Source organism: Notamacropus eugenii, chromosome 3 (genome assembly GCF_028372415.1).
Source record: "Notamacropus eugenii isolate mMacEug1 chromosome 3, mMacEug1.pri_v2, whole genome shotgun sequence".
Classification (NCBI taxonomy): domain Eukaryota; kingdom Metazoa; phylum Chordata; class Mammalia; order Diprotodontia; family Macropodidae; genus Notamacropus; species Notamacropus eugenii.
Genome location: NC_092874.1, coordinates 369903036 through 369919729, shown reverse-complemented (window position 1 = coordinate 369919729; position 16694 = coordinate 369903036). Strand labels below are relative to the sequence as shown.

Sequence of the window (16694 nt, the reverse complement as noted above, 5' to 3'; positions counted from 1 at the left end):
TCATGTATCACTTGATGTATAGAAATCTTTTTCTTTGTATTAATTTCTACTTTTATCTCCTGAGCGAGAACCAGATCTAAGCAGTAAGCCCTAAATCCCATTATAAAATACCAGTTTCTTCACAAAAAATCAGCTTGAGTACAGATTCAAGGGGAAAATTAAGACTGATTTTCTTTCAGGAAAGCTGTAATGAGGACACCTATTTAAACAAGATGCTGGAGAAAAACTGATGCACAACTATGGAAGTTAATGCTTCTTCTATTCCAACCATACTTCGAAGAAGATTCCACACAGCTTAAAGCTGGAAATCAGTTCTTCAAAAGCAGCTGATGAGAATGGAGAAATTAGAGCAAGATTTTTGTCACTATTCTGAAATTTCTTAAAAAAAAAACCCCACTACTAATGAGATATTCACAATTTGAACATTGTTTTCTCTTAAGGCATGAAAATCCATGTTGTGTTCACTAATGCAGGAACATATATAATCCCATAATGATCTTGGAAAATGAAGGTGGACAATGCAACTACTTGCACATAAGCCACAGAGAGTCAACAACGTGATCTTTTACTGCAAGCTCTAAGTTAAGTTGATTAAGGCCATCTTTCTGTAGTTAAGGCTGAAAAATAAACATCAACTGTCTAAAGATATTTTAATAAGTGACTAGAGATGTTTTTGTCCCACAGAAGTAATCCTTAATTTGTTTTGAAAAGCATTTCTTTTTCTTGTCAGCTCAGAAGCAGCTAGAGGATGTGGTAATCAGAAAGCTGAAATCCCATCCCATTTACTAGTTGTGTGATCCTAGGTAAATCATTTCAATCTCTCAGCCTCATCTTTCTCATCTGTAAAATGTAGATAATAATGCCACCTGCCTCACAGGGGTCAGCTGGGATAATACATATACAACACCACGTAAACCTTAAACGTACTCTATACCTTATTATTATGTCTGAACAAAGGAACTAGGGCAAGGGAAAAAAAGTAATGACCCCAAAGAATAAGATGCTATTATGATAGCCTATTTCTGATGACCAGGCTTGTGGTTCATCCCAGGGCTTGCTATTTTTATATCTTCCATTCTGACTGCTATACTTTTTACTCATACAATTCTCCTAGAGCTGGAAAAGGTAAAATTCTATATAATTAGTATTTCTGGTCAAACAAAATCTCTGGTTGAGGTTAGTGGATGAACAGAGGAAAAGGATTCTGATTTATTCACTCAAGGTATCCTTGTTCCCATTACCATGAATAACTGAGTTACCTTTGGTCTCTGTCTATACTATTTTGTAATAGATGGTGGTTTATGCTTTCATAAAGTCTATGCTCTCCTTGGTATTATTTTTAAACATGGAAATCTTTTACTGGTTTTCATAGCGGTCTTGTGACAGTTAATGTTTTCTTATATTTCAATTTCTAGTGAATCATTTATGGATATAGCCTATGCACATACTTTGAAAAGATAAAAGTGACAAGGTGTTTATACTTAAATTTTATATATTGTATTAGGATACCAATTTAATCTTAAATCGTCCATTTTTTGCTTGGTATTAGGACATTTTTAAACAAGTCTAGTATAGAACCTGTGTTTGTGTTAAATCAAAGGTATTTTCACCATGTAATTCAAATATTCAAACTAATGCTTAATTACAGTTCTTACTATTTCTGTACTGTTTTGCTTTAGTTTTATGTAAATTCAGAATAGTACGTTTCAAAAGCATTTTTAATATAACTGCATAACCTTATTTTCTGTTGATTAGCTTTAGCTCACTAAGACATTTAGCATGTCCAGTAACGAACAGAGAACTGTACCAGAACATACCACCTTACATAACAGGATTAAGTATTTTTATCCAAAGTAAATCATGATTTAACTCTAGGTTAGCCACCTGTAGTATGTGCCCCAGAGTATCACTGTGCTCTGATCTTCACACTACCAGCCCTGACTTAATCAAGATTTAATGACTTGTTTACTCCAGGAGGAACTATTTAAGAGGCTCACGTTGTGGCTCTTTTTGGCATTCTGTCAAAAGATTTCTAAAGCTTCTATAGTGGTTTCTGTAGTTTTTACTATGGATATGGAGCATGATATCTATATCTATAATACATGATAAATGAATTAATGGTTTTCTGTAAGGAATTGGCTTTTTTGTTAGCTATAAAATTCATCTTGATAGAATTGTCTATAGTGTACTTCCAGATCATGAAAACCAGCATTTAGCTTACTGAATTATACACACACACACACACACACACACACACACACACACACACACACATCTATCTGCTCTGAAGTTTCATTCGTAAAGATGATCTTTTGGTATGCTGCACTGTTAAAGAGTAAAAACAAATATCAAATCACCTTTTGTTACATGCATTTACTTTATGTAGAAAAGCTGCACCCATTATATACCTTAGAGTAATTAACACCATGTACATGGTAAATTATTTTATGTTGATTCCTGGCAAAATTGTGGTCCATTCCTCAACTATTTTTCCTAATACTGCCATGAAATCGAAAGGGACAACCCTATTTGAATGGAGTTTGTTTTGAGTTGAGAATTAAGTGGGAAAGTGTGTTTGTTGAGTCTTGCAAACATTAAAATTTATTACTTCTAAGTCTGAGGTTTTAAAAAAATACTATAATAGCAGCTAATAGTATGGGGCCTAGAAACTTAAAAAAAAGGGAGTTAATGGAAGCAGCTTGTTTGTAGAGAACAGTAAATATGTTTTAAATTATCATTGTAGTTTTTAAATTATAAAGTATTGGGTTTCAAGGAATAATGTGACTGAAAGTATGGCAAACATGCTATGATTATTTGGGAAATGATTATTAGATGATAAATCTTCCTTATATTAAAATAAATTATGTTTACCATCTAGTATTTCAGAATTATCTTCTATATTTAATCTCTTTTAAGGCTAGTAAGACTTATTCTTCTGCCACACTGATGAGAGGGGGAAAAAACTGAAAGAAACTTCTCTATACATTGTGATCAGCCAAAATAAGAAAGAAAAAGAGGGAAACTCTAATGCCCATCTATTGAGCCTGTGAACAGCAGACTGACTTGTTTTATCTTTAAATATTGTCCAATATTCTAGGAATAACTTTCTAAAGGTTAGAGCACAAAGTACAGCACCATACATAACTGCTGATCTCAGCACAGATAGTGCCCAAAGAAGAACCCATTTTAGTTTCATTTTTTCTTTTAAAAAATTAGCTCTTCATGCGAACTATTTCCCTATGGCATGATCTATTTCAACTAAACATATTTTCAAAGCTAAAAATGTTCTGTTACTCAAAACTATTCCCTCCTTCAAAATAGTATAGGAGCAAACTCCATCTTCTCTGAGATTATGTTATTTCCCCTACCCTCTCCTCCCAAATGCAGGTTAAATAATCTCCAGACAGAATGAGAAATTAAGAAAAAGCAACACGTTCCTCTTCAAACTCAAAGACTTAAAGGAAGTTAATTTTCATCTTTTCTCTCTGGCTCTTAAAAACTATTTAGATGAAATTATCAAGCCAATTTGAACTTCTAATTTAAATTTCTTTCATACCCTCTATGTTGCTTAAAAAAAGACTAAAGTTGTAAAATTTACATAAGACAATGGGTTAAAAAAGCATTATTCCTTCTGAAGCTCTCCACAGCAACTTTTCTAAATATCTGCAACAGTTTTTACATTTAAACTGGTAAATTCCCAGGACCCACATGGAATACTTAATTTTTCATTATCTCTTGAGCTCTTCAGTACAATATGCTCCACTGGAAAACCAACAACAATAATAGAAGGAGGAAAAAACCTTAGTTGCACTGGTTCCTAGTAAAGGACAGGGATGAAATGAAGTTTCATATCAGAGAGGTAAGATTTGGGGTGGTCTTTTTTTTCTTCCTGCTAAAAATTATCATGATTAGCATGTCTGTTCACAAAATAGCCAGTTCTCTGAGAACTAAATAACTTGGTCTACTCATCTATAAATCTGTCTTTGGAAAGTAAAAAAACAAACTGCTTCAGCAGCTGAGGATTAATAAGTCTTTTGTTTTCTGGTATTTCTCAGATCTATAGTATACCCCACAATTCTCAAATCAATAAATCCTATTTTATATGAAAAGGTTTTGGAAAAAAGTATTAGCAACTGTTAACTTACTGTTCACTGTAAAGTATTAATAGCTTAGTGATTATATAATTTATCAACAGATAATGTATTAAACCATCAGTTAATTTTGAAATTAAATATTCATACAAAATATTTTTAAACATTCATAAAGAATTGAGAAAAGGGGAGAGAGAACACAAAATGATCATCTGTTCCCTACCTCCCCCATCCCCAAACAAGTATTCTTTTCTCATAAATTCAAGTTCAGCATTTCAGTGGTTGAAGTCTGCTCTAGTTCCAGTGCATATGGGTTATACTCTTCAAGATTTTTCTTCCAGATTTTAACTAGAAGTAAAGGAAAACATTACAATTTAACACATGATGTTAACAATGCCACATTCAAACCATAAGTATCTTAGCTGTAATCAGCTTACTGAACTATTTAAGGCTTCAGAAAATAAAGGCTGCCTATTTTAGGACACTAACTTGACTTATTGGATAACATTTTTAAAATTTTTATTAAATTGTTTATCTTTAACAAAGGAATGTCTTCTTTTAATCGCTCAAATTTGGCCATGTTTTAACACATGTAAGAACGTACAGAAAACTGACAAAGGATCCAGTTTAAGCTACAAGAACATTCACAGAGAAAATAAAGTTATCTAGTGTGACTACTCAACAAAATGTGGGATTTTAAGTTTATAATCTTAACTGAAAAAGTAATGAGAAATCTGCATCAGAGTACACAAATTCATTAGGGATTTGTGGGTATGGCAGTTCTCTACAATGTCACTTCTTATAGAACACTGTCAAGAACTTAGTGAGCTCAGTCCCATTTAGTTTATAAAGTCTGATGAAGATGACATTCATACATTCAACAAAGTGGAAAAAGGTAGTAAGACCAGGAAGTAAAAGACCTAATGCAGTTTTCAGCTCTATAATTGATTCAATAATTCTAGAAAGCTCCATTATAGGAATGACACTCACAACAAACAGTGAAAACAAGATGGAGGGTCTCTAAATTATGCTACTTGTGCATTATTTGAAGGAACTAAAGACATTAGCCTGAAGAAGCAACTTAGGGTAAACATGACAGCTAACCTGAAGCATATAAAGGGCTGTCACGTGGAAAAGACATTACATTTGTTCTATTTGGTCCCAGAGGGAGGAATTCGGAGCAATGGTAACAGAACATTATGGAAAATCAGAGTGAGATGTGAGATAAAGAAACAAGTTCCTAACAACCAGAGCCATCCCAAAATAGACTGGAACTGTTAGGAAGGAGAGGCGAGTCACTCACTGGAGCCTTCAAGCAAAAGCTGGATGATGAGGTAAGCCATGGAGGACATTTTGTTCAGATACAAATTAGACTAGAGAGCCTGTCAAATTTCTTCTGGCTCTAAGTTTGTGTAGTAACTACTTGCTCTTAAGAAAGCAACAATGTTTGGGGTTTCAGTTTCTTCATCAGTTAAGTAAAGGAAGCTATCAATAATGGAAAGGAAAACAGCATTAGAATTTGGAATTTGGTCACTGTAGTGACCTCATGTGACCAGAGGACTGATGGTGAAGCCTACCTCTAGGCAGATAGATAGTACTACACAATGAAGCATACATTTCCAGACACTGTCAGTGAGAGGATCTGTTTTAACAGACTGTACTAATTTGTTATGTGGGAAGGCTGTATTGGAGATGAATGTGGAAAGTCACTGGGAAGTCATAATTTTAAAAGATCATCAATAAAACTTTTTTAAAAGACCCTTTTAAAAGGATCCCTTTTAGCTTTGATGTTCCATGAACTTCGATAAACATTTGGCCACAAATCACATTGTAATGATTCCTGTTATGCTGGTATCAGGAGCGCTGGTTAAAATAGAAAAAACACCATCGTTATGAATGTCAAACAAAAGTCAATGTGTGTACCACTTACTGTAATTTGGTTCTTCCTCTTTTGTTGCGTCAGTTCTTTTACTAAGTTCTGAAGAGCAACCTGAAGAGCTCTGCAGAGTAAGGGAAGAGGGTAGAGGACTCTCCGTCTCTACCGCTCCAGCTCCTTCTTTTAAAGTTGCTAACATAACCTTATATGCCTGTCTGGCTTCCATCGTAAGCTCTATCATTTTGCGAAACTGATCCTGGGACAGAAGAAAAAGCAAATGAGTGACTCCTAAACATTCAACAGTACGCTGGTCTAATCACTTTTTTTCTTAAAATCTTTTTATCTTAACATTTTAGAAGGATGTCAGCACTAGAACAAAAAGTAGACAAATAACAAATGAAAGAAATAATTATCTTAATAAATTTGTTAAAAATGGGTGGACTGGCAGTAATGAGGCAGTGATGAGGATAAAGAAGTCAAACAATTTTATTTATAGATCCAGTTTTATGATAAAGTAAAATTCAGGTGGTTTAAATGCAACCTGTTCATGGAGACCAAATGTCCCATCACTCCTGAACTGCTACATTCTCTTTTACTCTTGGATCCTTTGCACCCTATTATATTTTGCTGAAAAACACTTTCTGGACTGTTGCCATCATCCAGCTTTCACTCCTACTCACATGCAGCTTACTAGAGAAGGAAGAAATCAAGAAAACCTGTTGATTTATGTTACTTAATCACAACTGAATCATCCCATCACAATCACCACAGCAAAGCAAGCCTTTAATAATCAGTTTGCTATCCCATTCTTCACAGTGGCTGTTTTAGATCGTCTCTCCTCCATCCTCCCACAGCATCCCCTTCCTAGAAGGAATTTTCCTCATACTTCACTGAAAACACTGAGGCCACTGGCTACAAGCTTTCTTCTCTTATCCTCCTTATCTCATGCCACTCATGCATCTTCCCCCACTATCTTCTCTTTCCTTCCTGTCTCAGATGAAGAGGTGGCCCCTCTCTTGACCAAGGCAAATCCTTTTACATCAGCTCTTGATTCCATCCCTCTCTCTTCTACAAGCTCCCCTCACTATGATTCCATCACCTTCAAACACTCCTAATCTTATGATTCCTTTCCTGCAACCTACAAACATGTTTGTGTCTCTCTAATCCTTACAAAACACTTATATGACCCAATCACTAGTTACCCTTCTATCTCTCTCTCTCTCTCTCTCTTCATTTTTGGTGAAACTGCCTGAGAATGTCATCAACCTTCTGCAGTCTGGCTTCTGACATCATTCAATGGAAGCTGTTCTCTCAAATGATCAATCATCTTAGATAACCAAGTCTAAAGAACTTTTCTGAGTTCTAATTCTTCTTGACCTCTCTGAGGCTTCTGATGTTGATTACTTTAGCCTCCTAATGAAAATAGTTTTCATTACTATTCTCATGATCTTCCTCCTATAGGTCTGACCATTCCTTCTCAGTCTCTTTTGATGGATATTCCCACATCAGGTCCACTAACTGCAGATGTCTTCCAACACTCTGTCCTGGGCCTTCTAATCTATACTATCTCATGTGGTAATCTCACCTGTTCTCAAGGCTTTCAATTATCATTTCTAGGTGGATGATGCCCTTATTTCTATATCCAGGCCTAGTCTCCTCTCCTGAGCTACAGTCCTGAATTAACAATTGCACCTTTTGAACATTTGGAACTGGATGGCCTGTTGGCATCTCAAATTCATCATGTCCAAGACAGAATTCATTATCATTCCCTCCAAACCATCGTTTCTTCTGAAGTTACCTAATTAATGGTATTACCATCTTCCCAGCTAGCAAGTCTTGAAATTTCAGTGTCATCTTCAACACCTCAACGACTGTCATAATACATATCTAATCAAACGCCAAATTGTGTTGCTGTGACCTGAATATCTCTCACACATGAATGTTCCCTTCTCACTACATACACAGATACCACTTTAGTTCAGGCCCTCTTCATTTCTCAGTAGGACAACTGAAATAGCTTTGTAATTAACTGATCTCCCTGACTTAGGTCTGTTGCTACTGTGGTCCATTCTCCTCTTAGATGCCAAAGTGATTTTCCTCAGTGTAGTTCTAACCATGCCTTTTCCCTACCTATTTAGTTCCAATGACGATCTATATCTGATCCTAGAAGGAGGTATTTAAAATCTTCATCTGGCATTTAAAGTTCTTTACAACTTGGCCCTTTCCTGCCTTTTCAGTTTTCTTACACTTCACTCCTCTCAACTACTTGCCACTCCACCTGCTGTATCTGCACCACCTCTCCGTATCTGAATGCTCTCCTCAATTCTGCCTTAGTTTCCTTGTCAACCTTTAAGATTCTGCTCAGATCCCATTCTTCAGACTTTTACTTGTCTCCCCAGTTGCCAGTGCCTTCCCTCTTGGGATAACCTTCTATCTGAAGATATGAGGTGTGTACCTGGTTATTTACATGCTGTTTACTTTATTCAAACATAAGATTTTAGAGAGCAGGCAGAGTTTTTGCCTTTCTTTGTAACCCCTGAACTCAGCACACTGCCTAGTACTTTATCAATGTTTGTTGACTGACTACCTGAGGTTCCAATTATTATCAATAAGAGTTCATGTAACCAATTCTTTGACCTCATACTTCACTGAGGCCACCGGTTACAAGCTCTTTTCTCTTCCTCCTTATCTCATGCCATTCATGCATCTTCCTTCCCCCACTCTCTCCTCCTCCATTACTGTTCTCAGATGAAGAGGTGGCCTTTCTCTTGACCAAGGCAAACTTTATTAGTCACAGATACAGCAAAAATTTAATTTAAAATACACAATTAGTGTTCAAAGGAACCTCACTGGTCAATTCCAATCTGTACCTGAGCAAGCATCTCCTTTACAGCAAAACTGTTAAGAGGTCATTTCTATCTAGCTTTTGCTTGAAGACATCTAGTGAAGAGCAGCTAATGAGCTCCTCAGGTAGCCCTTTCTAATTTATATACATTTTTCCTCATATCAAAGTCTAAATCTGCCTCTCTGCAACCTCTATGAAATGTTCCTCATTCTGCCTTCTGGGAACAAAGCAGAACAAGCCTAATCCATCTTTTGTAATAGGCCTTGAGATGCTTGAATATTGTCATGTGCAAACAGAGTGTTCTCTTTTTCAGGAGAATCACTTCCAGTTCCTTAAATTAATCTTTATAAATGTATAGGACCATTACCATTCTGGCTCGATTTAATTTATTTATGAAATGCCTAGTATATGCCAGTCATTGTGTAAAGTGTTGGGGTTAAAAAGATAAAGAAAAAACAATCTCTGCCTGCAAGGAGCTTATATTTTATTGGAAGAGACAACCAGCAAGGTATATATATTCCAAATAAATATAAAGTATTTAGGGAGGGAGGGTACTGGTAGTTCAGGAGAATCGGCAAAGGATTTATGTAGATAATAATGTGTGACCATCATCCTGAAATGAGAAATTGTATGAGGGAAAGAAAGGTGAGGAAATACTTTTCAGGTATAGGACACAGAACAAAAGAATAGAGAAGGGAGGTAACAGTATAAAGTGTGAGTAAAAACACAGAAGGCTGGTCTGTATGGAATGTAGTGAGGGAAGGGGAATGCGATATATGAGGCTGGGAAGATAGGATGGGGCCAGGTTGCGAAGGGCTTCAAAAGTCAAATGGAAGAGTTTCTATTTGATCCTAGAAAAAAATAGGGAAACACAGATCTGAGTTTAAAAGAATATCATTTTGGTAGCTCTGTGGAGGATTAACTGGAATGGGGAAATATGTGCATTAGAGAGACCAATTAGGAAACAATTCCAGTCATCCAGGTAGGTGAGCAGAGAGAGCATCTGACCTAAGGTAGAAGAGGCCTGAGTAGTGAAAAGCAAACATGCATGTTGACATTCCCTCAAACACTAACTTCTCAGTTCCTTGACTTACTCATTTCTCATGAGCTCCTCTAACCTAGCACAGCTACACAAAGTAATACCTTTGATCTAGCCATCAGTATTAAGTGTTCTGTCTTCCATTTTCAAGAACTCGGGAATTTCTGTATCCGATATCTTTTGTCACTTCCTCTTTCCCTTTGCTTAGCAAACCTATTCTTCATCCTCGCTATGATTGCCAATCCCCCCCACCTCTAAGTTTCCAAGTCATTATCCCTACACTAAGAACACTTTCTTTCCTTTCCCATCTTAACTCCTTGGTGATCAGTTCAACTGTATACAATCCTCTTTCTCTAGTCCTTTGTCCCCTTATCCTACCAGTCTTGCACTGTCAAGTGATAGACTTGGATTACTCCTATCATCTATATAATCTCAACATGATCTCAACAAGGCCCTCCTAATTTCTCACATAATCTCAACTGGGCCCATGACATGTAGCAAGGCAATCTTTTCACATACCCTTAATCTATTCACTATCTCAACTCCCCATGGCAGCTTTTCCCAACTTTCATATTCCTCCTCTAAGATCTCAAAGCTCTGCTATCCCCCACCCTCTCAGTTGAGAACAATGACTCGTATTTTACCGAAAAGTTGAGGTCATTTAACCAGGAGCTCCCTCATCTCTCCTCTTCTTTATCTTTCATTATTCAGATACCTTTCCTGACTATCCCATCCTTCACCAATGACTCACATGGTGGTTCTTATTGTCAAGGCAAGTTCCTCTACATATACTCATTCCATGCTGTCTTCCTTAGCAGATCATCCCCTCTAACACCCTCTCAACAACAACAAATCATTTTCTCAACAATATTCAGTTTCTCCCTGTCTACTGGCTACTTCTCTGCTGCCTATGAACACAACCATATCTTTTTCCTAAAAAAACCATCCACCCTCATGAGTTATATCTCTATTTCACCTCTCCTTTTTGACTAAACTCCTTGAAAAGGTCATATGCAATGATGTCTCCATTCCTTTTCTCTCTCTCTTCTAGACTGTAATTTGGCTTCCAATTTCACCTTTCCAATAAAACTCCTCCCTCTAAAGTTACCAGTGGCCTCTTAATTGCCACACCTAATGGTATTTTCTCAATCTTCATCCTTCTTGACTTGTCTGTAGCTTTTGACAGTTAATAATTCTTCTCCTTGATATTCTCTTCTCAGCAGGTTTTTTTGACATTGCTCTTCTCTTCTGGTTCTCCTCTTACCTGACTGACTACGTCTTCTTAGTCTCCTTTACTGCTGGATCTTCATCCATAGAACATTCACTACCAGGAGTGGAGAACCTGCGGCCTGGAGGTCACATGTGGCCCTTTGATCAAATCTAAACTTCACAGAGCAAATCCCCTTAATAAAAGGATTTGCTCTATAAAACTTGGACTTAGTCAAAAGGTCGCACCCCAGAACATGGAAGGTCTCAAGCAGATTTCCCATCCCTGCACTAACCTATAGGCATCCACCAAGTCTCTGTCCTGGGCCCTCTTCTCAATATACTACTTCACTGAGTAATCTAGTCAACCTTCATGGACTTAGTTATCTTCTCTATTCAGATGAACCCAGATCTATTTATTCAGCCCTAACCTCTGTCCTGACTTCTAATATCACATTTCCAACTGCCTATTGGATATCTCAAACTGGACATCTCATAAACATCTTAAACTAATGTTCAACAGTATACTCATTATAATTCCCAACCCCCTCAAACCACCCCTTCTTCAACTTTTCTTATTATGGACAAAGGCATCACCAGCCTGCCAGATTTATTATCCTAAATATGTCATCCCTAATTCTTCATTCTCTCTCACTACTCCAAATCCCGTATTCAATCAGCTGTCGAGTTTTGTCATCTCTTCTTTCTTAACATCTCTTATAAATGCTCCTTTTCCTGACACTGCCACCACCCTGGTCCAGTCCTTCTTCACCTTATTTCAGTATTATTGCATTATCACTTAGTAAACAGAAGCTGTCTTATTGAACTGGCCTGACCCCTCTTGACTTTAAGTCATTAGCAAAGTTTGTAAGTGAATCATTTAACCAAGTCACTGTTAAAAATGTTAAACAATAATGAGGAAAGGACACATCCCTGGAAAATTCAACTAGAGACTTACCAAAAATATCACCCTAAATTAACCAAAAATTCTATACTACACACTCCAAACTTCATTTGCAAAGCTGTCAATGAAATCTTTTAAAAAGTATTTTCCACCAAAACAAATAATAAAGTGTACCTTTTCTCAAAGATAAAAGGATATTCAAGTTCTTTTGTTTAAAAGAGTAGTAAGAAGAAGAAGAGTAGTAGTAGCAGCTGCTGCACCTAACAGATTTACAGAACACTGAGGTTTGCAAAACACTACATACGTAAGCCCCTCTAGTAACAGTAAATAATACAATAACTAACTTAAAGGGAGTAGAAGAAGGAAGGTGATGCCAATTTTGGCTTACCCACCAGCCTATTAGGTAAGATCAGACTTGGAAGAGCCTCACTCCCCTTTACTGCTGTTTCTCCAAGTTTCTCCATTATCATTTACAAATGATTAACACATGCTCCCTAGCTACCTTTTGGAGATAATAAAAACAAATGAGAAGAAGTTTGAAAAAAAAAATGGTGAGTACTTTATAAATCAAATGAATTAATATTAAATTTCAGAAAGACTAGAATCTTTACAAGGCTTATAAACTTGGAGCCCATGAATTAATTTCAGGAGGTCCATGAACTTATTTCCACTAACCTCTAACTAAAGTTGAACATTTTCAACAATTACTTAAAAACATTATTCTGAGAAGGATCTATAGGCTTCACCAAAAAGATTCATGTCACTAAAAGGGTTAAGAATCCTTGTTCTAAAGTGAGAATAAGCTGTGTAAAGAGATGGCTGATTACAGTGTTAAGACAAAGAAGAAAAGAAAACTAGAGCACACGCTCAGTTCAGCTCACCTGTGCACCATCATAGCTGAAAATTCCCACCACACTGACCGGTACTACTTTGTTTACACTCCGCCCTAGAGCTTTTCGGTTGAGAGCAAACACAAATGGGACATTCTGTTCACAGGCATAGTCAATAATGGTATGCAATGTCTCATCCAACCCACCTAGAGAAAAGAATGTAGAAGTGGTGGAGAAGTATTAAAATGTAATAAGATTTGGTAACAAAAAATACTCTTCAAGCCAATCAATTTTTGTATTAAGTGAAAATGAAACGAAAATAGCAATAATTTTCAAATTTATGTCATCTAAACACACATTACACCAAATCAACCAGTATCCTTTAAAAATTTTATGGCTTAATGTTATTCATTTCTATTTAGAAGGAGAGGTATGCTTTATAAATCTATTCACTTTAATTCAGTCAAAAAACAAACCAAAAAAGTCTTCCAAGTCCCAGATAAAACTACAAAAAGTTGGAACGTTATTGACCTACTCATATCCTATAATGAGTCAGTTAACTGGCCTTTATTAAATGCCTACTATGTGTCAGACACTATGCCAAACAATGGAGAAAAAAGGGCAAAAAATATTCCCTGCTCTCAAGGAGCTCACAGTTTAATGGAGTATGCAAACAAGATATATGAGATGAATCGGGGAGGGCAGAGCACTCACTTCCTCCTAGAGCTTTCCTTTACAGAGGGCAGCATTTGGGACTTTCAGCTCAGTCCACTTTCCACCTGCCACTCTACTCGGTTTCAACTCCATGGAACAACATGCCCTCCACCCCTCCCAATAACCTCCCCACTTTCAGCTTCTTTTTGTGTGTGGTCTTCATCTCCTTGAGGGCAGAGATTATCTTTCTTGTTCTTATTTGTATCCCCAATGTGTGGCATAGTTCCTGGCACATAGTAGATGCTTAATGTTTACTAAACTGAACTGGGGACAGTCTCATAGGGAAGAAACTAAGGAAGGCTGAGAAAGAGTTCTTGCAGAAACTGGGACTTTAGCTGAGAGACTTGAAGGAAGCCAGGAGATAGATCTGAGGAAGATAATTCCAGGCAAGGGGATGGTCAGTAAAAAGACAAGGAGTTAGGAGATGGAGTGTCATTTGCAAGAAGAGCAAGAAGGCCAGTGCTACTAGATTGCAGGACATGGTAGAGCAAACCAGGTAGAAAGGGGTTAGTTATGAAAGGATTTAAAGGCAAAATATAGGATTCTGTATTTGATCCTGGAGGTAACATAGAGCCAGTGGAGTTGATTTAATGAGGATTGTGTGTGTGTGTGGGTGTGGGTGGGTGTACTGTGATCAGACCTGTGTTTTTGGAATATTAATCTGACAACTGAGTGGAGGATTAAACTGGAGTAAAGACAGACTTGAGACAAGTGAGACAAGGAGACTAACCAGGTCACTGTAACAGTCCAGGCATGAGGTAATAATAGCAAGTCTTTTAAATTTACATATAAGATAAGAAAGTTCATGATTCTGAGATTTTACACTAACCTTTTTTGATGATGAAACTTAGTAAAAAAAATTTTTTCTACACTGTCCCCAAAATATATAAATTTAACTTATAAATTGTGTGCATAAACTACTGTACTAATAATTATATACATTCCAAAATTTATATCAAAACTATACAATCTAAAAGGATGATATAAATTTGAAGTCATATTTGAGCCTCAAATCAACTGTGAGCCAAGGGAATTTACTGAGTAGGGGAGTGACATAGTGAGACTCGTTACATAAGAAAATCAATTGGCAAGCTATGTGAAGGATGGAACTGGAAAGAGAAGAGATCGGATGCAGTAACACAAATTAGGAGACAATCACAATAACCTAAGCAAGAGGTGATAAAAATCTGAACCAGAGTGGTGACTGAATGAGCAGAAAGAAACAAACAGATGGTCAAATATTCTGGAGGTAGGCAGCAAGACTTGACAAGTGAATATGTGGGATAAAGGAAGGTGAATAGTTAAAATCATACTGAGGTTGTAAACTTGAGTGTACTTAAAGATGCTGGTGCCTTGGATAGAAATAATTAAGTTTAAAAGTTTAAAAGAGGGATGGATTTCAAAGGAAAAGACATGTAACCCATCACTCCATGTTCTGATAGCCTGATCGCATATCCCGTCCCTTGGAAGCAGGTCATACAGCCTTTGGAATAACAGTGGTCTGAATAATCAAATTTTAGTTCCAGAAAACAATTGGATAGCGCCTCTTAGAAGGTATTATAAGATTTGATCAGATTATCCTATTTCTTCTGAGATTAGGCGAGCTTAGTAGATATAAATTTACTTCAAAGGAAGAAAAACTGAAGTTGTTATGTTGCATACTTATGTGAGGTATGGGAGGTCCTGTGACCTCTTCCCACTTAGGAATTTTTATTATAATAAAACAGAATCATTCTACATAGCCATTGTAGTAGGTATGGGTGCCTGAGGGAATGCGGACAGCGCAGGGAATAGGAACAACTAAAAATTAGAATATTCTCCACTTATTCAGGGGAAGAATATTGCTATTATGGCAATATTTAGGTATACCTAAATACCCAATATTTAGTAAGGGGAATAAAACTAGCCCGGTTATTTCACCAAAAGAATTTCTATACCTCCTCTGCAACTATGCTTCCACTACAAATACTTGATATATAAAGATTCCAAAAAATCCACTGTATCTAAGCCATTTAAAACATGGATGTTTATTTTAACATCTCCAGTGCTAGGAAGCTCAGTAAAAAATCATGGCCTTTTTGAGTGTTTTTAAAATGAAGCGAGTTATTGCTAATTTGGAATAAAGAAATTATTATAGTTGAAGTGTAGTGGGGATTTACTAACATATTCTGCCATCAGAGTAAAAAATATTTTATTCTATACTGTGAAGTTTAAGTCAAGAACTTAAGCCATCCTGAACAAATGAATGCAGGTCTTCAGAATAATTACAGGTTTGAATGCTGATTGTGCTTAATAATGACAATAAGATATAATAACAAAATTTTGGAGGGTGTACCCAAAGCATTCCTTAGGTTAGTATTTGTATCTTCAAATATTTTCATCAATAAAAAAGAGAAGGAACAACTGGTAATGCAACAAAAACTGGATAGTAACAAATTTTGAAACTGCAACTATTTCTCAAAATGGGAATTTTGAAAATTGAAGAAATTAACACAAAATTTAAGGCAAAAAAAGTTGAATTAATAAAACTACAAGTTGTTTTAAAAACAACCCAGATACTAATAATAAATAATAATAAAACTAATAAAAAAAATAAATCGTTTGCTAATTTGATTTTTAAAAAAGGACAAAGGAAAAACCAAATCACTATTAATAATGAAAAGATGAATTCACAACAAAGAAGCAGTAAAAGAAATTATTTTACCCAATTATATGTATAAATGAAATAAATGCATTTTTAAAAAATGCTCATATTAATAAAACACAAGAAATAAGAGGATTGAAATAACCCAATCTCAGAAAAGGGACTCTAAACAAGCTATAAATGATCATTCAAAGGAGAAAAAAAACAAACCTAGGACTAGATATATTGCCATAGTTTCATTCTATCAAATTTCTATCAAACATCCTGTCAAATAGTCAAAGGGACAATGAGCCACTAGTTGCCTCACAATACAACAAAGATAATGTTAATTTATGGTTTTCTAAGTCAAAATCTGACCTGCTAGGATCTGTTTCTATTTGAGTTTGACAGCACTGGACTAAATGTTCAGTAAGAATACTATCATCACAATTATCAATAACAAGAACACCACATCAAAAGATACAGATTTTTTTTTTTTTTTTTTTTACAAAATACAACACTCATTCTTGGGGGCTGGGGATAGTATATGTGTGGACAAATAGTTA

General features: G+C 36.1%; 2 protein-coding genes across 5 annotated transcripts in view; one reads left to right on the top strand and one right to left on the bottom strand.

The window, feature by feature from the left end:
* SEMA4D (semaphorin 4D) overlaps positions 1-599 on the top strand; it is a 203552-nt gene extending 202953 nt beyond the window's left edge. Inside the window, exon 22 of the mRNA XM_072597418.1 lies at positions 180-599. Within this exon, the coding sequence (XP_072453519.1) occupies positions 180-230 (51 nt within the window). The 3' untranslated portion in view covers positions 231-599. The remainder of the gene's footprint in view (positions 1-179) is intronic.
* The window catches only part of SECISBP2 (SECIS binding protein 2), a 114643-nt gene that overhangs the window by 46221 nt on the left and 51728 nt on the right, over positions 1-16694 (bottom strand). For 3 of the 4 annotated variants that reach the window (XM_072597400.1, XM_072597402.1, XM_072597403.1), the window contains 3 exons: positions 12843-12997; positions 6022-6223; positions 4142-4439 (listed from right to left, as the gene is read on the bottom strand). In XM_072597400.1, the coding sequence (XP_072453501.1) occupies positions 4345-4439; positions 6022-6223; positions 12843-12997 (452 nt within the window). In that variant the 3' untranslated portion in view covers positions 4142-4344. Of the gene's footprint in view, positions 1-4141; positions 4440-6021; positions 6224-12842; positions 12998-16694 lie in introns of those variants that run through there. The other variant, XM_072597401.1, reaches the window with a different exon arrangement.